We start from the raw sequence: 22,602 nt of genomic DNA, 5'->3' as shown, positions 1-22,602 counted from the left end.
TTAAAATTACTGGTATTTTTTTTTTAAGTAATAAAAATAAATTATCATAAGGCTTTAAAATCATAACAATACAAAATATTTAAGCATAGCCAGCGCAGGAAACAAAGAAACTTAATCAAGAATTGGCCAAAGGGGTAAAATTTACTGATAGAAATGAATGTAATGAAACCATTAGCAAGCAAAGTCATCATTATTTCTCAAACTGGAAAAGTCCAGCGATTACAAATATATGAAAAATATTAACATAAACCGAGGGAAAGTAAAATTGGTAGGCAGATAGATATGTAGATAGAAATATAAACACAGAGATAGCTGAATATTTTGTTGAAGCAATGGATTCTCCACTTATAATAGAATGATAGCCTTCAGAAGTGTAAATAATTGCCATTCAGGCGGACATGGAAAGCTTGGGTTTTGGGTTTGAAGGAAGTATTTGTAGAGATGAAGAGGCGAATAATTGGGAAGGGGCTGGGGTAATAATTATCAAGTAAAATTGGGTTATCCACATGGTCAAAAGGATATTTATAATGTGTAATTTGAATAGAAGGAGAAAATTAGTAGTAGTAGTAGCAGCAGCAGCAGCAGCAGTAGTAGTAGTAGTAGTAGTAGTAGTAGTTGTAGCAGCAGCAGTAGTTGTAATAGTAGTTATAATAGTAGTTGTAGAAGCAGTAGAAATAATAGTGGTAATAGTAGTGTAAATTATCTTAAATTAGAAATTCCACTATTTTGAATAGGGTGTGTTTTGTTATGATTATTTGTCTTTTGTTTTTGTTTGATTTGTATGCTACTATTGCAGTTTCTCTTTGGAGGTTATGATGTAAGAATTCCCATTCAATTCAATTCCCATTTTGCTTATTTATCACATCTTTCATCAGCTCTCATTGCATGATAAGACCAAAATACACAAACCCAGTCAGAGCACGAAAAGTTTTAACTGTATTTTTCATGAGTTTATTTCAATTGTCTTTAACTATGTAAAGAAAAAAAAAAAGAATAATAATTCAGGGTGCAGAAATTCACCTCCAGTTTTAATAAATAAATAAATAAATAATGTTTTGATTTTGATTATGATATGGGGCTCTTGTATTGGAAGCAATAAGGAGATTGTGATACAGTCGAGCAACGGAAGAAAATCTCTGAAACCTGATATTATCAAGGGTTGATTTGAACTGTTGCTCAAGTATGAATACGTCTTTGCTTTATCATTTCTTTTAAATTCATCGAGATTGTCCCCATAACAACTTCACCATGCTCTATCCAAGGCCTTTAAATGCTTTCACTTCCATTAACTGTGAACTCTTAGAATATTTCAATTCTAGAAGTTAAGGTTTAAGAAAGATAATCATGACTTCGGTCTACCACTACCTCAGAACTGATGAAGACAATCTTTTGTGAAACTAGATAGATGATAATCACTAACATTTTTTTAATAGGCTGTGAAAATAGGTAATTTTCATGTCAAATGTCGCCAAAAAAAAAAAAAAAAAAGACAGCGTTATTTGTTTATTTGAAGAAATATAGAAACAATAGTAGATTTAGTAGTTTTCATCTGTTTTTCTCAAGTGGATATTGACAAATGATTCAGAAACAGCTAGTGGCTTTCATTCAATTTCCAGTTGTTATTGATTTGAACAATAGACCACATCTGGAAAAACTCTTGCCCTCTTGTCAACCTGTGACATCCCCTATGAGATCTACTGATGGGTAATGGAGGATGCTTCTTGAAATAATTTTCTTTTTTCTTTCTGAAAATAAAAAAAACAAACATGCTTTGTTCTGGGAGAAAGTCGGTTGCCGATTGTCAGATCTGTAATGTTAGTAGTAGTTCTAATAACTTCCTTTGTCGTGATGAACTGAATATGTCATGGTAGAAAAAGTGTAAGGATAGAAAAATAACTTCAAATTCAGAAACAGAGACATCCCAAAATCAGTCTTTTCATATTGATTCTTTGAAACTGTAGCGACTGTAATATTGAAATAAATTTGTCCACTGTCACTTACAAAATGCAACAACCCTCTGGCTCAAAGTCATATATGACTAAACTCGTCAATTTGGTAGTATGTTGGTATAAAGTAAGATAAGGTAGAATGAATTTTATCTATCCGAAAATGAAAATTACATTGTGTTCACAAGAAGATCTCTCTCTCTCTCTCTCTCTCTCTCTCTCTCTCTCTCTCTCTCTCTCTCTCTCTCTCTCTCTCTCTCTCTCTCTCTCTCTCTCTCTCTCTCTCTCTCTCTCTCTGGGGGGGGGGGGGGGGGGGGGGAAGAAATTGAGTTTAAAGTGAGAATGATCGGAAGTAGAAAAGTTTCTTTTTAAAAATTAAATAAATAAAACTTATATTTCCTCCAGAAAAGCATATATTGTAATCTAAAGCTTGTATGAAATCCTAAAGTCATATTATTTTAAAGGTAAAATTCACCCTGACATAATACTGTTTTGAGACGATTGGTCATATATGTGTACCTTGAGGCAATGTGCCCTTCAAGAGTCTATTGATTAATATGCTTCTGAGTAATGCAATGTTAACAGCTACTGACATCATTATAAAATTTAAATGAAATGAATTGCATATTATTTTTGTTATTATTATTATTATTATTATTATTGGGTTTTTTTTTCTATTCAATTCTTTTTGTTCTATTCTTCTTCTTCTTCTTCTTCTTCTTCTTCTTCTTCTTCTTCTTCTTCTTCTTCTTCTTCTTCTTCTTCTTCTTCTTCTTCTTCTTCTTCTTCTTCATTTTCTTCTTCTTCTTCTTCTTCTTCTTCTTCTTCTTCTTCTTTTCTTCTTCTTCTTCTCTCTTCTTCTTCTTCTTTTTCTTCCCCTTTTCTCTTTTATTGTTTTATTTATTATTATTTATTATTATTATTATTATTATTATTATTATTATTATTATTATTATTATTATTATTATTATTATTATTATTATTATTATTATTATTATTATTATTATTATTATTATTATTTCCATGCCTTGACTTGATGAACTTCTAAATCGAACTGCGTCTGCACATATGAATAATAAATATGCATTTCCTTGTTTCCAAAAGTGAACTGCTTTAATGAGAAGCTGATATTATGGAGAAAATATAGATTTAGGCTATATTTAGCTTGATCTAGCAGTGACTAGATTAATGTTGTTAAGCTTTGAGTTTCTATTTATTAAACAATAAGATTTAAGGAAGGAAGCAAATGTAATTAATTACAAGATAAAGTTGATCATATTTGATTTTAAAAAATCTTCAATGGAGATTGCAGTTGCAAGAAACTATAATGTGGAAGTGAACAAAATTTACATTTTAAATGTTTCATTTAAATGCTTTAAAACTCCTCCCTAATATTTCTTTTTACCCTTCTTTTACAGTTTTATAGATAAAATTATTTGTGTAATTCCTGGGTGAAAATATTCACTTTCTTTGTGGCCAACAACTTGTAAAATTAGGGTAGAGAAAAGTCAAGTGTCAATACAAGGCCTGGATTTTATTGGCCATTTTTTCTTGGTTTCTAATCTGGTACTTTTTTTTTTTGGAGAAAATAATATTATTGTATTTTAAATGCTTCAGCTCCTCACCAACTTTGCTCTTTTACGTGCTCCATGCTGCTCTTGGATTTTTATTTCTAACAAAAGAGATCTGATTTTCAAGAGCTCTGTGTAACACAGTTAAGCGCACTACTTAGCACTTTAACGATTGCGATAGTTCAAACAAGTCATGAAGCCATTTAAAACCCCTATGCTTGGTTAGGGATTCAGTTTTCTTATGTTCTTCTAATAAAGTTAACAATATGTATTTAAATATATATGACATGAATTTGGTTTTATTGCCGTCTTTCAGATGAGCGATGAAGACACCTTGAAGGTATTAAACCTCTGATATTCTCTCACACCATGTTAGATGTAGATTTAGCCTAACTAATCACTGTTCTTCCTGTACCATTCTTTTATATCATTTAAAATTTTGTTGACTAAACAAGACCCCAAATAACAATTTTGTTATTTACCAGAGCATATATCAATCAATAATATCATGTAATTTGGAATGAATGAATTTGAGATTGAATTAATTTATATAGGAATAGCATCTAAATTTTTTTTATTTCCGTATTTTGTGATTTATGTTGTTTATACTTAGTCTTTCAATAAATTTTGACCAACACATCTGTAAATTGGAAATTTGTAACATAAAATCAAATTGAATAAATGTTAAATAAAATTGAAATTCCCTTTAATTCATTATTGATTAGCTGGGGGAATTTTTCTTCGGGTCTTTTTGGGAAGACTAGGTGCTGGGAGCTACAGTCCATCACCGCAAAGTGGGCAACAAGAACTGAATTTCCTGCTCAAAGGGGGGGGGGGGGGGGGGGGGGGGGGACGGACAAGATTGCAGCACAACTCAAACTGGAATCCTCCAGTTGTTAGTGCAATGCCTTATATGTTTAGCTATCGCAATCCCTAACATGATTGGCGCTGTTGGAAAGCTCAGCTAAGATTTTTCAATCAGAGCAGTAATATAATGGATTAGGAGCTTCAATTCGAATTACAAAGACAGATGTTTTGGCTGTTTTAGGTTACTCCTTTGTTGACAAAATAGAATGAATGAGACACTATAATGATGAATGAGAGATGAGAGGATGGCGTTGTTAAAGCGAATCGCCTTATCAACTCCATCCTTTCATCTCCCATTCATCTTTAGTGTCTCATTCATCCTGTTGTTGTTGACAATTTGTAACCTGAAAAATCATAAATTCTGTCTTTGTAAATTAAATTGAAGCTCCTGTTCCATTTTATTACTGATATGTATTTCTCTGAGATTCAAGCAGCAACGTTTTACAAGCAAAGCAGAGGATTCAGAATTGAGAGATATATTTGCTGAAAATTACCACAAAGCTTTTGTTAAGTTATCCAAGACATAAAACTCTGTAGTGAAGTGTAATTATGAAAATTGTTTTAAATTAGTTTTAAAATTTTCATTTTTCTACAATTAATGTGAATTTCAAAATCAAAATGTCAACGTTTATTGGAAGCCTCTAGTTATTACTTTAGTTTTTTTTTCCTTTTAATCATTAAAGAGAAGAGCAATGATTGTTTTTGCTTTTTTGGTTGCCTGGTATAAAGTTTTAAAAAAGTATTTTTAAACTAACTGTGATAGTTATCCCCATGATTTTTTCACTAATTTTCTATTCTTATATTGAATGATATCTTAGTACAAATTTTTTGGTGTTTGTTTTGTTTGTTTTTGTTTGTTTTGTTTTTTTTTTGCTTTTTTTTTTTTATTTGTCATTTTTCTTTTCTACCTTTATTTTTCACTTATTTTTATTTTTGAAACCTTATTTATTTATATCTATTTATGTTTGTTTTTTGTTGTTTTTGTTTTTTTTTTTTTCATTTTATTCATTATTAAGTATCAATAGTTTACAGTGCTTTTCTAATATCTAAACACTCAAACTCTTTTTGAAATTTATTTTGGGTTGGTTTTATTTTCTTGGTGAAGTGCATGTTTTTCTTATATATACTCTATTATCTATATTTTATTTTTTACTTTGCCTCTCAAAATTCAATTGCTAAACATGCAGAATGTGGAAGTTATTTTCAGGATTTATTTTAAAGAACAAAATTCTAATATTATTTACTTTTTGTTAATAATAATATTTAAAAGTTGCATGGTAAACATGCTTTAGTCCAACAAAAAAGAGGTTTTCTTTTAAATAAAATTTCCTTTTGCTCGTAGTAAAAGAATTGATGTGTGACTTCGACTGGTATTTTCATGATTAAACTGGGGGGGTTTTTTTCTCCCCTTTTCCTATGGATTGATATCTTAAGAAAATATCGGAATTCTCTTAATTTTCATAATTCTGTTCTCAGAGCATTGTGACGGAGCAGTAGCTAGGTGTGGTTCCTGACCTCCCATAGTGGGCAGGGAGGTCACGTGCTGTGTCTTCTACACCCTTTATCTGTTTTCCAGCTTGCTTTTTGTAATAATCTTAGAATGAGATAACTTGGTTTTGTCCTTTCCTTTGTTGGAGTTCTTGGCTGAGAGGGAAGCAGTCAAATATTTAAAGTTTTGGGAAATCATATATTTTTTTCCCTTGTAAATCTTCTCTGTTATGTAATGTTATATTGTTGTTTTGAATGTATAATGTAAGCATTTGAGTGTGTCCTTTTCTTGTGGCTGACTTTTAGGTGATCTTAAACTATGCACAATGATTGTGTGCTCTTGGAATCTAAATCTATTCCCCTCTGTCTTACTATTCTTTGTGTGCTTTTAATTGTAAATCTAGATTTTTTTTTACTGTCCCATTTTATTTCCTTTTACTGACCCTGAAATGGCCTAAATGTGTTGCAAGCATTAAAAACAAAACAAACACAAGTTTCCTTATCTTACTTTCTTAGGAATGCTTATTTCACTATCCCTTCATCACCCTTTTTTCTGGCGCAGATAAGACCTTAAAAATTGCGAATGCTTTTAATTTCTTTAACAGACAAAACTTTAAAATTAACGACATTCATGATGATATTAAAGGTATGGATTAAGAAATAGATGGAATGAAATTGACGTATCTCTTTCTCAAATACATTTGACAAATAGACAGTCTTACCTGTTGATATTAAACTTTTGAGTACTATTCTACAGATGAACTAAAATTTTCAAGGAAAATTCTGGGGGGTATGTTCATCACAGTACTACTTAGTCTGACTAAATCAGTTGATTTATGGGAAGAATACGAATAAGTAGAATTAACCCCTTGATGATGACCTTATTTCAAACATTAAAGAAAGGTGGTTGGTATTATCATAAATTTAACCTCATTGCGTAAAGTCTTATGACTGTAATGTACCTGTGTTACAGATTGTTTATATAATAGAGGGTTCAAGATAACCTCTTTGGTAAAAGACAGCAGACAAATGCGGCTCTAACATAGATAGAAGGACCCACAGACAAAAGGTTCAAGGCTCACATTGTTGAAATATAAGCCAAGATGGAGAGAAGTAGAGATAGACAGAAGGTGATGGTACAACTCCGTATGAGTGCACCCCAAGGAATATGCAGTAGAAAAGACGAATATGATATCAAATTAAACAAAAGGAATAACAAGTCTTTAGAACAATTAAACATTTATTACAAACGATACTTACACTACCAGACGACATACTTACAAACACTTCTTAGTTACATTTTTAAACTACATCAACTGGTCAACCATTTTCATTTCCACACGACCTCACGCTCACCACACGACTCAAACAGGAACTCAACTAAACTTCACTTAACCCAAAGTCTGTGCATGTGGCACTTGACCAAAGGTCGAGGACAACTAAACTACATTAGGGGATGAGATCAAAAATAATTATCCCTCTAAAACCATTACAACCTGTTTCCCTATGACTCACAACTCTTTTTATTGTTGAACAAAAGAGGAAGGTAGTAGTTTCATGTCTAGTTGCTCTTGAAATAATGCTGTATGTTTTTTTTTTTTTAATTCTGTTATTCTTTTCTTTTTTCTTTTTTCTTTTTTAAATTGTAGATACTATTATCACCCATTATTCTTTGGGAATTAGGATAGTTTGTTGGGTTTTTTTCTTCTTGTTTTTTGGGGGTTTTTTTCGTTGTGTTTCTTTGTTTGTTTCTTGGTTTTATACTTCACTCCCTAGTCCCTAGTATTAGTCATAGAATATTATTAATGTAATTAATTATTATTATGATTATAATGATTACAGTCATAAATAAATCATATAGAAAAAATTGTGACCAGTCGTTTGGAAGAGAATGAACCATGACTTCATTCCAATTTGATTAGCATGATTTCAGTTTTCTTGTAATGCCATGAGTAGAATTAATTCTACTTGTTTTTATTTCCTGCTTTATAAAATATATTATTAGTTGCCAGTTGTGCTGTACTCCAAAAGAATACATTTGAAATATTTAGGCCAGAAAACTCGTACTAGTACAAATACTGATCAATTAAAATGACTCATATTGTCAAAGACTTTCAAACCTGGAGCTTTAAGGACGTCAGAGGTTTTAGAGTTTTTGACAAGATGAGGATCATTTTAATCTATTGATATTTTATTGGACTACTTTTCTTGACAAAATAATTTTAATGTGTTTTTCTTTTTTTTTTTTTTCAGTAAAGTTTGTTTTGCTGTTTTGTTAATGTAAAGGGTGGCAGAAAAACATGTGACCAGCCATGAAATATAACTAACAGCTCTAGTTCAATACTACTGATTAAGCTACTGGGTCCCCTTAATATCAGTTGGTGGTTGAAATGACAATGATAGATAAATGGTATTAACTGGTGTAATGTAATGGAAGGTTTGCTCCTTGTATAGGTTCCAACGGTCCAAGCGTCAAGATGTAAATTCCATAAATTTGTTTGGACAGTACCACCAACCAGTACCATTTGCTACATAAACATTACATTCATTTGAACTGTGTTCTTATCTCTCACATACACCAATATATAAGACATCAAATTAAATTACAGATTTTAAAAAAATATCTTTAATTTGATATTGGGTTGTTCTATGTATTATGATTAACTACAGTTTGCAAGCTATCCATCACCGTTTTTTTATTTTATTATTATTATTATTATTATTATTATTATTATTATTATTATTATTATTATTATTATTATATTATTATTATTATTATTATTATTATTATTATGTATACTCACTTCTGTTTTCGTGATTAAAAATATCATCCAACTTAATGTTTATCTTTTTTATATTCATGCATCATCTGCTTATCAATTTCCGTTTGTTTTGTTTGTGTTTTCTTGGGGTTTTTTTTTTCCTTTTTGTTTTTTCAATCCTCAATTCTTAGGAATTATTCACATGTGATAGTTTTAATCAGGATTCCAAAATGTAAGAAATTCCTCTCTTATTTGTATTTAAACTTGAACATTGACATAAAAATGAAATTAAAATGGAAAGAAAATAGTAAATGACAAAAGGCTAATTATTATGAAGATCAATCACTTTTTGCCCCAATGTTCTCTGATGATTTGTCTCCCTTATTTACAAAAGCGTAAACCACTCATGAACACTTGTAATTCTTATTTCTGTTTTCAGCTGCAAGAAAAAGACTCTGACTATGATGAGATGGAACAATGGCTAGCCACACACGGGGGCCCGGTAATTCTATGATTTATTCTTAATTTGAATAGATCTATCTTTAGTTCTTTTTTTTTCATAAATTCAATATAACGTCTTGATGATGACTTGTACACAGGAGTAAATGATTAGAGGCCAAAATCATTTAAGTTCTAATATGAAGTAAGGGAATTGAGTCATCAATTCAGGAAATATATATGCATTTTAAAGTATGGCTTTCATTTTTTGGACATTCGGAATTAGAATTGTTTACATTTCATTCCAATATTTATTGTGGGTAGGAGAACTTTGGTCCACCCTGGGCCCGTGAATTCTTTAATGGTCCACAGCCTTGCTATCTCATCTTTTGCCCTATATCATTTGTCCTCTTTAATAATAATCATATATAGTACTTATGTAGCGCATAACCATGACAAGGTCATGCTCTATGCACCTCACAGTTACAAGGATGGCAATCTAAAATATCACTAACACGCACACTAACACACACTCATACACAAACAGACATACTGTCAGTTATTATTCAAAAGAAGAAGGAAAAAAAACAAATTTTAAAATTTTTTTTTAAATATCTATATCAAATAAATGTGAAACATTGACAGAGACTTAAACATATGTTTTTGTAAAAAGGTTATGTTTAAGGTTTGATTTAAAAACATCGACACTCTGTGCTTCAAGAATAGCCCTGGGAAGATTGTTCCGTATTGGAGGACCAAGTGTCGAAAACGATCTTCCATCATAAAATAAATAATTTGATTTGTTGTTTACTTGAAGTTTGGTGTGGTTAGATGAAAACTCCATGTAGTTTTGTATCCTTGTTTTGAAATGAGATCATTTGGTTGCACCTGGGCTGTGCCAAGCCCTGCCTCTTACTGAAAGGGAAAAAGATGTATTTTTTCTCCTTTCCATTATATATTTTGTCATTGTTAGGTTCTTTGTTATGTTTCATATGTAACCATTTGAGTTTACCTCTCGGTGGAGAGGAGATCCTGTAGCAGTGTCAGTGTGGGACCTTTAAGTGATTTCGAGCCAGTCACAAGGAATTATTGCTCTAGGATCCATTTCTGATTTTTTTTTTTTGAGCTTTTATATAGCGCAATATCCACTAAATGTGCTCAAAGCGCTTTACAAGGGGTCCCTGGTCAACAGCAACATTTAACATGTAGGACGGGACATGACGCCTGTTAGGCGATGTTACAATTTTTTGGACAGAGACAACGCTGTTAACGACCAGGTACTCATTTTACACCTGAGTACGGTGAGAGAATGTGAGTAAAGAGCCTTTTCGAAGGACTCAACTATGCGCCGAGCGCGAGGCTCGAACCCAGAACCTTCCAATCCGAAAGCGAGTGTCATACCACTAGACCACATAGCCGCCATTATTGAACTAGTCTAATTTGTCTTACTTTTTTTTTTCTTAGAAGCTTGTTAGCTAGATATAAATCTTTTAACTATTCTATAATTTTCTTTTTTACTGGCAGTGAAATGAGCTAAATTTATGGCAAGTGTCGAAAAACTCCTAAAAACAAGCAACCAAGTATTTATTTTTGATGGTGGAAATAGATTAAAAATTGTTTTGGTTGGTTGGTTGGTGTTTTTTTTTTTTTAATTGTCTACTAATTAAATATTGATTATTTTATATAAATTTGGACATGCAAGAGTGCCATTCCTTGATTGCTTTACAGCTAATATTCATTTTAAATTTTTTTCTTTTCTTTTTCTTCTTTGTGTTTTTACAGCCAGGTTCTGATTCAAAAACCCAGGAACCAATCACAAGTTCAGGTAACTGATTCAGCATGTCATGGTCTTGGTCTGGGCAGGTAGGGGGTTCATAGGGATTGTTGTTTGCCGGTCTCTGTGTCGCTGTTGTTCCACCATACTCTGATGTCTTGAACACGCCATTGCAGTTCTTTCTTCGTGCTTTTGAAGGTTGTGTAAAATATCCTTTTCCAAAATGATTAACGGATACATATTTTGAAAGATTGATTATCAAGGTAAACATCATCAAAGTTCAAACTAGGCTAACTGGTGAACCAGACACTGAAATGGTAATAATGGTAGTCTGAAATGAAAATGTACTACACATACAAAGTTTACAGTTTATCAGAGTTAGCAATGATGTGAAAAATGAGTGAAAGCCGGTTGCCAATTGCTTATCACAGTTCGATAAAAGGAAAAAGGACGTTAAATTACATAATTTATTGGTTTGGGTTCATAAGGGGAATTAGCAAGGAAAGGTTTTTTAATTTATATATTTATTTACTTATTCTGTAAAACGCCCTTTCTTCATTGTGACTTTGTATCACAGAATGATCTGAAAGTTTATGACCATCATTAGTCTCAAACTTTGATATAATTGATATGTCAGCTAATTGTTTTGACATCCTATTGCATAGAAATAAACTCAAGTCATTTAGTCAAAAGTATGTAGTGTGTTAGTTTCACATCATTTATTCTGAATCTTTGAGGTAGAGAATGGGAGCACAGTATTCAATGTGTAGTTTGCACATAGTGCTTTTAGTCATAACACTAAACCACTTAGAGATTGCTTATTACGTAAAATTCATTTACTTCATTCTTTTGATGAAAGAAAATACAGTTTTCCTTCAGAAAGGTTCTTTGCTGTTGCAATTTTCTTTTCTCTATTGTGCATGAAATTGATGATTCTATTACTCTTTTTAAACGGAGCGGGGGGGGGGGGGGGGGGGCAGGGAAGGGGTCAATTAGAAATTTTTTTTAGGGGGGGGGGGGGGGGGGGGGGGGTGGATGTAAAGAGAAATAAATATATTAAGGAATTTATTGCTGAATTTTTATTTTTTTTATTTTTTGGACTATCAGTCTATCATAGATAATAAATATCTCTGCAAGTTTGTCTGACTAGATGGGCGGTTTTATAAATATGACCGGAGGATAGAAAAACCTTTATACAGGGCTGTCACATGATATCAGCTGTTGGTGCTGAAGATTAGAAGAAAGAAAAACCTATGCAGTGTTGTCTCATTGGATTGGCTGTAAGTACAAGGACCCTGATGAAGATGTGGAAAAAGACTGACATGGGTAGCTATTAGTATTAAGTGATTGCTTTTTCTAGCAATTGCCCATACACAAAGTCCCAGGTTTAAGTGTTTTTGCCAAGATGAGAGTCATTTAATTCTATCAATATTTGAAGGACGAGTTTTCTGGCCAAATTGTTTAATACATGTCGCTCCAGAGTTCTGCAGTTAACTGGTTAAGCCAGATTTTCCTGTAGTTTAAAATAAAAATTGATGTATTTTATTACTTTTATAATCATTCTGATTAATACTGCATTCCTCCTTGGCATAGAGACGTATCTGACTAAATTCAGATTTTAAACGTATTGTTAAATTGCACTCTTTTTACCCTTTCAAAGAGAGAGTTATGTATCTTATAGCCGTGATGGTGTTTTTCTACTTGTTTAATCCACATAAATACAATCTAAGACCACAAGGCGTGTAGTGTTATAACATTTTTCTTGGTTTCATTAAAAGTGTAAATATAGTTTTGCCTTTGGGGGGTTGAATAGAAGTGTGAATTTTTTTAAAACTCTAAAGATTGATGCTGTGATAATTTGTAATGCAGATGGTTCATGATATTGATATTCTTCGTTCATCTCTATTTCAGTCAGTGTATCACGTCATATATGTATTTTGCACACTGATTTCTTTTCAGTTTATGAGAGAAGAGAGAGAGATGAAAAGAATTCAATTCAATCCAGGAAAAAACAATTGATAATAGAAAAATACCAGTAATTGTAAAAAGTGAAGTTTCCTTTCAGTTCTTGAACAAAATCTCTTTATTGTATGATATTTTTAGATGAAGAAGATGGCAGCCTTACCACAGGTGATCAATTCGGTCATGGGGGTTTTGAAATATGATTTTTGATTTTGATTTTGTATTTTCATTTTCATAGTTTATATTCTCTTAATATTAGATTTTTTATCTTTGTTCTGTTTTGGTATATATTTTTTTTAAATTTAGGAAAATAGGATTTTAGAAAATGAGTATAAAAACATTCTCTCTCTCTCTCTCTCTCTCTCTCTCTCTCTCTCTCTCTCTCTCTCTCTCTCTTCCTCTCTCTCTCTCTCTCTCTCTTCTCTCTCTCTCTCTCTCTCTCTCTCTCTCTCTTCTCTCTCTCTCTCTCTCCTCTCTCTCTTCTCTCATCTTCTTTCTCTTTCCTCTCTCATCTTCTTCTCTCTCTCTCTCTCTCTCTCTCTCTCTCTCTCTCTCTCTCTCTCTCTCTCTCTCTCTCTCTCTCTCAATCTATTTGTCCATCTATCTTTCGCTCTCTCCTCTCTCTCTCTCTCTCTCTCTCTCTCTCTCTCTCTCTCTATCTATCTATCTCTCTCTCTATCTCTCTCTCCTCTCTCTCTCTCTCTCTCTCTCTCTCTCTCTCTCTCTCTCTCTCTCTCTCTCTCTCTCTCTCTCTCTCTAATTTTGATATAAGGAAAAAGTGTTTAAATCATTTTATTTTTGTTGATCGTCACCTTTTTTTTTTCTCCCCACCTTTAAACTTGACTTGAATCACCTTTTGCACTTTTCTCTAGTCACCAAAGATGGGGCAGTTATGTAAGTCTTCACCATAGTTTGCGTTTCCACTACCTGCTGAGATCAGATTTGGGTTGGGTTTTTTCGGGGGGATTTTTTTTCCTTATCTTATTATTTTCCAGCTATTATCTATATTTCAGTACTTTTCTTTTGAGTCTGTATTAGTTTTATATGGTTTTATCATATTCTTTCTTTGTTTTTATGGTCTGATTTTTTACTTAAAAATTTTTTTTTGGGAGTTTTTATTTTTAGTGGTTCAGACGAACTATTCACATCATAAACGATAAGACAAAGATTATGGTTAAAAAGATTGGGGGGGAAATAATGACATTGCGTATCATATCAGCATATTGCCTATATCTTGTTATGCATTTTTCTTTTCTTTCTTTTTTTTTTTTTTTCTTCAGATTTCAGTTTTATCGCTTTCCATTCTATAGAAATGTTTTGCATGAGATTATTCAAATCATTTTTTCACATGATTACTGCTTAATTTCATGGAGTGAAAATTGGGAAAGGGTTAAAGAAATAGCCAAATAGCTTCTCTTTATTCACCTTTTTTACTGGATATCCACCGATATGATATATGAATATTATGTCACTTTGACGTGATGCACATCTTCTATTTAATAAGCTTACTCTTATACATTGAACTTAGAAATATAAATAATGGATCCACAGTTAATGTACTCTTCGCTTTACATGATAGAAACGAGACAAAACAACAAATTCATGACAAATGTAAATACTTTCAAGTGGTTAATAAACGTTTTAAGGTGCAGAAAAACACATATTTTTTAACGACAACTATTACTTTGTTCTACACCAAGAAAATGTTTGTCTCTTTGATGACACCATGGAGACAATTTGAAATCAAGAGTAAAAAATGCATGTCGAAATAAGAAAAAAATATAATGAAGTTGACAGTCTCCATCGCCTTTGTATATGATTCTTTCTTTTTTCGAGAGTAGGTGTTTACTTATGCTTAAATCACTCAATCCTAGAGATTTTTGCTACTTTTCAAAATTGGAAAAAAAAATGTATTTAAAGTGAGCATGTACATAGATGGTTTTATTCAACTACCATTAACATGTGAAAATGAAAAAAAAACAAAAAAAATAGCTTTGATACTATGCCTATAACTATAATTTGTCTCAGAAAAAAATGTAATAAATTATAGGCATGGGGTAAAAGTAACCCCGGGTAAACTATGGATATAGTCGGTGTTTGGGTTGAATGAGTTAAGAGCTGCATTCATATTAAAATTTTTATCAAAGTGCTAAGCTCTAAAAAAAAAAAAAAAAAAGCTCAAGCTCTCACTAAATGTGATGTGTGTTATGAACAGGAAATGTCCGATCTGGCAAGAGCACTTTTAAAATTGTTTCCAATTATTTGGAATATAGCATTGCTGCAGTTTGGAGGGAGTTCAAGGGTTTGTGAAAAATCTTGTTAAAACTGAACGATGCAGACTTTAAATTTTATGGACTTTCATTCTGCTTCTTCTTCTTCTGTTTAAAGATCACTTTTAATCTAGCTATTCTCCCTCCATCCTCCCCCCCCCCCCCCCCCCCCTAAATACGACAACAAATACAAGTGAACAAATAAATCAACAATCAAATTTTTAAAAATAACGAAGCCACTTTAGAATTTAAGCTTTGACATTGTTTTAAATCACTTTACCGGACAAAAGGGGATCATTAGATTTTATTTTTTTTAAACAGAGAAATAAGATTTTTTAAAATAATAATTGTAATAAAATCTAAATTTCTATCCCTGGCCATGACTAGAGTTTGACCGTTTCCTGACAGAGAGAGCCACAGCCTCCGAAGCACTTCCCAGTATTTCAGCCCAGACTGGCCGATCTACCAGAACGCTACAAAAGAAAGATGATGATGAAAACCCATTGTTCGCTTTATGATTCTTGCACATTTTTTTTCTACACCATTCCTCATTTTCAATTTTTCTTTTTTCCCCCAAATCGAAACTTATAAATGTTTAAACGTGTCTGATTATGTTGTCAAGAAAAGTGACTTTTTTTAGTATGTATGTATGAACAGACTTATCGATGAACAGGATCTTTCATTGGTTGTAATGGATGTGTAATATTATACACTCTGGCACATGCTAGACGTGTACATTTAATATGAAGAATTTGAGGAAATGCAAAATTCTTTATTCAGAAAAGACATCTACGATTAGAGTAGAATAGTTTTGGAAGGGAATTGAAGTGTGGTGAATATGCATATGCTATATGTAAATACAGAGAGCTGTTGAGGTTGAAATTTAATCAGCAAGATTGTAGCCTGTAAGTGTAAGGCAGAAGGTATTCAGAATCACATGACCTGTCTTTCCCACCACTCTCTGATCTAACAGCCTCTTGTACGGCTCCACTTCTTATATTTATCTCAATGTAAATGTCTTTTTTATACCTCCTCCCTTTAAAATATAAAATGGACTTTATTTTCCTTTCTTGGTGTTACTGTGTGACGATGGCCCGAATACTCATTAATCATTAATTTAATGTTAACATTTTGATGATATCCTTTTTATGCAAGAAAAAAAAAGTTTAAAAATTAATATGTGATTGCTTGCACAAAAGATGCCTACTGTGCATGATACACTTGAAATGATATTAATTGTTCAGTTTAATTAGTTTTGAGTTTTTATGATCTGCAGATTGATCAAATTGAAACCAGTAACTGTCCTAAAGTCTTTATGAAAAAGATGGACGCAATATAGCATTTCGTGTTGTTTCTGACCTCTAATATTCATATTTTGATTTAATTTTATTTATTGTGTAAAAAGTCCCTATTTTCATTTACCCAAAGCTTACCTGCATGTTGAGTCTATTTACACTGGGCTTTTAAAAGGTGAGGGACATCTAATATTCTCTTGTTTAAATTGAAATATACAGTAAAATATGTTGTTACAGGTAACATGTAACTGTAAGTCTATATTGTATTGAATTACGAATTTATTTCTATGTTTGTTGGTAGTTGTACATGTTGATCATAAAACGGATTCAATTTGATAAAGATTTTCTGTTATGTAATGTAATTATAAATCTAAATTTGGTCAAAATGATTGCTTAAGATGTCCCTTAAATCGTTTTATGACAACTGATCAAATGGTTGTGATCTCTGATAATTTGAGTTGAAAGTAATCCTGTTCATGCGATGGCTTTCCCAAAACTTTTTCTTTTGTTGTTTTTGTAATTGGTTGATGATGAAAGTTGTGACAAAGTTTCCAATCTGTTTAATTGCAATCATCAAGTTATGAGTTTGTGAATGTATTAAGTGTATTATTACCATAAGGAATGCACAATTGTGTGAAAATGCATTATTTTGTATGAACAGTCATTCACATTTTCACACCAGAAATAGATGGTGAGAATCAAGTTGTCAGTCAAATCTACAGTCAATTCACTTGCCTTTGTATCAAAGAGATGGTGTGGATGGGTCTTTTCAGACCTCCGAGATTGCGCAATTGTCACTCTTGCTGTGTCTTCTATCCCCTATATCTGTTTAGTCCTGGCAGGGATTCTTATCTGAGAAGGTGGCAGTCAAATGGATAGTTTTTTTTTTATTTTGAGAGATGACATTTTTTCCCATGTAAATCATCTCTTTGTTATTTACTATTATAGTTTTTAGTTTTGAATATAGTGTAATCATTTGAGTACCTAGTTGGGAATTATTGGTACTGTCAAATAGACACGTCGATTGATTGCTCGTTGAATCCTCTGCTCTCCGTTTGAACAAGTCTCCTTTGTCTTACTTATTTGTTGGTGCTTTTAACTTCCTATATAATCTTTTTACTGGCACTGAAATGACCTATGAGTATAAGTGTAAAGAAAGAAAAATAAAAAAAAACCTAAAAGCATATAAAATCAACAAAGGAATTTTTCTATCTCGTATCCTCAGCGTTTTGAAGGCTCTGTCTTACACAGCTACATTGTTATTTCAAGTTTTAAATAGATGTACCATTTTATAGTAACTCAATGCCTTTCTCTATGTTTTGTTTTATTGTATCTGTAAAATGAAAACTTGGAAATTTTGATACGAATATGGATGAGTGAAGATTGTTGTTTCTTGTCTTTTGTTGTTATATTAGGATTTCTCGGGAACACAATCATGTTTCTTTTATTCTTTTGTGAAGATTTTTTTTTCTGCCATCTGGAACCTTTCGGAAGTTTCTATTGAATTTATTTTATAAGTTTTGCATTACTATTGTATGTGTTATTTATTGTGGAGATTAAGAATGTAATGAGGTTTAATTAACAATTCCACTTCTAATACATTGTATGGGTATTCTAGTTGTTGACTTATCTAAACCAAAGAATTCAAGAACTTTTTAAAAATTTAATCTATATTTAAATTAAATCAATTAGTTTGCTTACATTTAAAGTTTAGTAAACCTGTTCTATTTTTATTTTTTTACGAAAATAAAAGTAAATGAATAAATAAAGCTTTATCTTTATACCATATTTTTTATTACAAAAAGAATATGAGGGTGTTATATTTTCAAACTAGGAAGGTTAAGGAAAGAACTATTACTTTACAATATGATACAAAATTTATGGCTTAGTGGTTAGGCAGGTCATTTGTTTTAAGAATCAAAGTACCTAGGTTTGAATCTCAGTTGACGTCATGGGATTTTCTTTCAAGATTCTCTAGGTTTTAAAGATTGCACCCCAAGAAATGTTTCATACTTTACAATAGAGGTGTTATGATAACAAGTTACATGTTTTAGGGGCCATCTGTATGGCTTAGAGGAAGAGTGAACTTAGGCCTCCCACCAGTGTGTTGAAAGATCAACATTTATGCAGAATTTTCTTATCCTTTAAGGTCCAAATTTGTATTCCCCCCCCCCCCCCCTCTCCCAATTTTGAGGGGGGAATATTATTAAAATATTTGTTTGTTTTATTCACCTGTAATTCAGTTTTCAAACTGGAACAAAAGCTTTTCTGTAGCATTTAAAGATAATATTAAATTTGTTGCACGTCCGGAAATTGTGGAACTCAAAGAGTGATCACAAAATTATTTCTGTTTTTAAAGAGAGTCCTATCACAAAGCTCTAACCAGGTTTTTGAAACGCAGCCCATCTTGCTAAATTATAGCATTGTAATAGATTTAGATATTCCTTTAAATTTCATAAGGAAAAAATATAAGAAGACAAAAATAAACTGTAACATGGGACTCAAAGAATGTGTTAGTTGCTTTAAAATTCCGAGTCATTGTATGTGAGGAGGACATCTAAAGCTATTCATTGGTTCATTGTGTGTATTTGAAATTTCAAGTAAATGGCATGAAAAATTTGTGATTCTTGATTTTTGTTTTCTTTATTTAATTCTCTGTTAATCCAAAGGTCAACATGATTTTCTCTGTGTCATATAAATATTTTATTTCTGCTCTTTAAACAATGAAAGGAATTTGCTCGAGCTATACCAATACTTATTAATTTTGGTATACATATTAATTTTGAAATTGTATGTATGTCTTATTCTTTATGTATAATTGATAATATCATCATTTATTTCAGATATAATCATTCTTCATTTTTGTGATTTAATATATAATTTATTTATTCCTTTTATGTGGTATGAGAATCCATGTTAAATGTATTGCAATATAACTATAATTTAGTATTACTTTTTGTTATATCTGATTACTATATTGTTTGTTATTTTGTTGTTTTTTTCCTGTTGAGCAAATTATATTTCAAAAATGGTGGTTTTGAAGTCTATGTGATTATTTTAATATTATGTTTTTCCTCCAAAAGAATATTCTTTTGCACTAAATTATAGTCAATATTTTTGTCAGACAAAGAGAAGAAATATTTGAATTACAGCTGGCAAATTTTCAAATTTTGATCCTGATTTTTGATTGGGGAAAATTGAATATACACAGTCCTTCTAGTTAATAAGTATATCAAGGTTGCCAACTTTCAATATATTTGCGAAATTCAGTATATTTTCCAATCATCTGCTAAACAGAGAAAAGTAAGCACGTAATGTCTTTTTACTGGAGTTTAGCACTCATAAAGGGGTCGGTCCATGTGTTTGCATAAAAGTTCAGAAAATTTTTGCCTCCTGAGTTGGCAACCCTGGTATATAAACAGAATTTTGGACGCCAAATTTGGCCTCCAGAATCTGATTTTTTGAATTAAAATTTAAGAGAGAAAAAAAATGGTTTATTTTTACTCTAAAAAAAAATGGATATATGACTAAATCCATCGACACTAACATCAATTGTAAACCATTTTAAGGTGATAATTCGTATAAGAGTAAAAGTCATGTATTTTAGTTCAATATAAATTTATTTTCCAAATTCGGATTTTTAAAAAAATATACAGATTTTTCTTTTGTTGCCTTTGGCAGTTCCGTATGTCTAAATGTCATGCATTGCATCTCATGTCTTTTATTGGTGATTATGTAGCTGTGACAAGTTTTGATTAGCTGCTCTTTTTTGGGGGTTGAAATGATATGAGTGCATTTGCTATGGTCAAAGAGGCAAAGCCAAAACAAAAAAAAAATGGAAGACGGAAAGAGCAAGAATTTCAAATTCAGGCACAGTGGCACCCCCTACCATTTTCATATATGTGAGACTATTCACATTGATTGTCAGCATTTATTATTGGGCCACAAAGATATTCTTTATCTGGACATTTTGTAGTGGTTTAATTATTGGTTATCATTCATTTTAATTCAGTCGACCTCGGATTCAATGAGCTCTGAATCCAACGAGGCCTTGGAGGATTTGATATAGGGGGAAAATGATATTGAAAAAGAAAGAAAAAAGAAAAAGACCGTGTTGATGCCTCTTTGTTTTCAACAAGACCTTTGATACAACGAGAATCGAATTCCAGCTCTGTTGACCTCTAAGTATTCGAGATCCACTGAATCATCTTGACATTATGGTGCTCGTCTTAATAACTTACTTTGTTTTGTTTTTTGTCTCAGATAAGTTTCTTTGATTATGCCTTGATTGTATTTGGCAGTTTACCAACTGATAAAGTCATTATTGTGTCCACTAGTTTAGTAGCACAAGAATGGCCTCTAATTTTTTATTACATATCTATATGAAAATGAATACCAAATAAATTAATATAAATAAATGATTCATAACTTTTTCATTATAAAAAAAAGACATTTTGAATTGAAGCCTGAGATACAGCCTTTGTTTATTTTTGGACTGAATTAAGAAAATACTTCAGATGATATACTACTTAATATAAAATCAAACAACATGCTTAATCTTAGTTAAGTGGGAACAAATGTGTGCGCAAATAACTAGTACCTACTATTTTCTTGATGCAAACAGAGAGAAAAAAAGTAGTTAATATAATGCCGAGAACTGGCCATTTTATGTGTCGTGCCATATGGGTGCGGGTCTAAAACAGTCCATGAGGATTGAAGGAATAGAACATCCTCAGGACTTTGATGTAGTTCATTTCAAATACCAATAGGCCAAACTTTATATTCCCTTTGCTCCGGAAGTTGTTTTGGGTTCGAATCTCATTTTAAGGCTCTATTCCCACTAGTGATAACAAAGACGTGCTTCATATTAAAACAAGAATTTTCAGTTTCGATTTAGTAAACTTTGAAGAAAGAAAAGGAGTGTTTTATCACAAACTTTGAATTCTTACAATGGCCAAGAAGACTTAAATGATAAGGTGATCAAATTATCAAAAATATTTGTTATTGTTATTGTTCATTTTCAAGTTTCCTCCTATTATGTGATAATGGAATTCATTGTTATAAAATATAACGCCATTTGCATTGTTAAGAGCAAAATAATTATGATAGCTTTCAGTTTATTATTATTTTCATTTGTAAAGACAACAAAAACAAACTAACATAGAATGTTGTTTCTTCTTAACTTATTTTGCTTCAAAAAGGAGAAAAAGAATTGTTTATTCTATTTATATCTATTATTGTTATTATTCTGAGTACAGAAGTCTCTCCCTGATATTTACACGTTTTCACTCTAGGATGCTCCATTTCCTGTTGCTCTGAAGTGAATAATTGTTATGATATGCTCATTAAATATGAAAGCAGTTTATAAAAGTCTCGTGTTTCTTATGAAAATTCTTATCGTGTCATTGTTGCATGTGAATTGGTGGGATCTTTTGACCTCCCATGGCGGGCAGGGTCTCACGTGCTGTCTCTTCTATTCTCCATTTATCTGTTTTCCGAGTTGCTTTCTATCTTGTCTAGGAATGGGTTCTGGGTGGGGTTCCATAGTGGGCAGGCTGGCACTTACTCTCGTCTTCTGTCCTCTTATATCTGTTTTCCAATTTGCTTTCTGTCTTTGTCTTGGAATGAGACTACTTGGTTTTGCCCTGGCTGTATTGCTTGGCTGGGAGGGAAACAGTCAAATGCATAGTTAATGTTTTGGTAGATGATATTTTTTCCTGTAAATCATCTCTCTGTTATGTATTGTTATATTTGTCTTTTTGAATGTTTAATGTAAGCATTTGAGTTTATTCCTCTCAGTGAGATCTTGTGCTGGTGTCTGGGTGAGACATTGACGTGATCTCACATTGATGATGTGCTCTTGGAATCTACATCTGTTCTCTATTTGAACCACTCCGTTTGTCTTACTTTTACATCAAGTCCTTTTAATTGTACATCTAGAATCTTTTCACTATCCACTTTTCTTCCTTTTTACTGGCGCTGATATGACCTAAATGAGTTGCAAGTGCCGGAAAACCCATAAAAACATTTTAAAAAACAAACTTTGGAATGGGATTATCAGGTTTGTCCTGCCTCTGGCCGGTTGGAAATAGTCAAATGTATACGGTAGATAGTTATAGTTTTAGGGAGATGGTATTTTTTGTCTTTGTAAATCATCTCTGTTATGTAGTAATAATTTTTTTGTTTTGAATATATATTTAGTTAACATTTAAGTGTATTCTTCTTCGTG

At 31.8% G+C, this 22,602-nt stretch overlaps 1 protein-coding gene across 13 annotated transcripts in view; it reads left to right on the top strand.

Moving 5' to 3' along the window:
• LOC144973085 (TOM1-like protein 2) overlaps positions 1-21,743 on the top strand; it is a 48,172-nt gene extending 26,429 nt beyond the window's left edge. For 4 of the 13 annotated variants that reach the window (XM_078915100.1, XM_078915098.1, XM_078915106.1 and 1 more), the window contains 4 exons: positions 3,834-3,857; positions 9,074-9,136; positions 10,855-10,897; positions 15,466-21,743. In XM_078915100.1, the coding sequence (XP_078771226.1) occupies positions 3,834-3,857; positions 9,074-9,136; positions 10,855-10,897; positions 15,466-15,596 (261 nt within the window). In that variant the 3' untranslated portion in view covers positions 15,597-21,743. Of the gene's footprint in view, positions 1-796; positions 818-3,833; positions 3,858-9,073; positions 9,137-10,854; positions 10,936-15,465 lie in introns of all 13 variants that reach the window. The other 9 variants (XM_078915105.1, XM_078915101.1, XM_078915110.1 and 6 more) reach the window with 4 other exon arrangements.
• The last annotated feature ends 859 nt before the right edge of the window (positions 21,744-22,602 follow it).

The sequence above is a fragment of the Berghia stephanieae genome, chromosome 5 (assembly GCF_034508935.2).
Source record: "Berghia stephanieae isolate SIO BIC M18660-M18661 chromosome 5, UCSD_Bste_1.3, whole genome shotgun sequence".
Lineage (NCBI taxonomy): Eukaryota > Metazoa > Mollusca > Gastropoda > Nudibranchia > Aeolidiidae > Berghia > Berghia stephanieae.
Note: the sequence above shows the minus strand (reverse complement) of the source record. Positions and strands in the feature narration are given on the sequence as shown.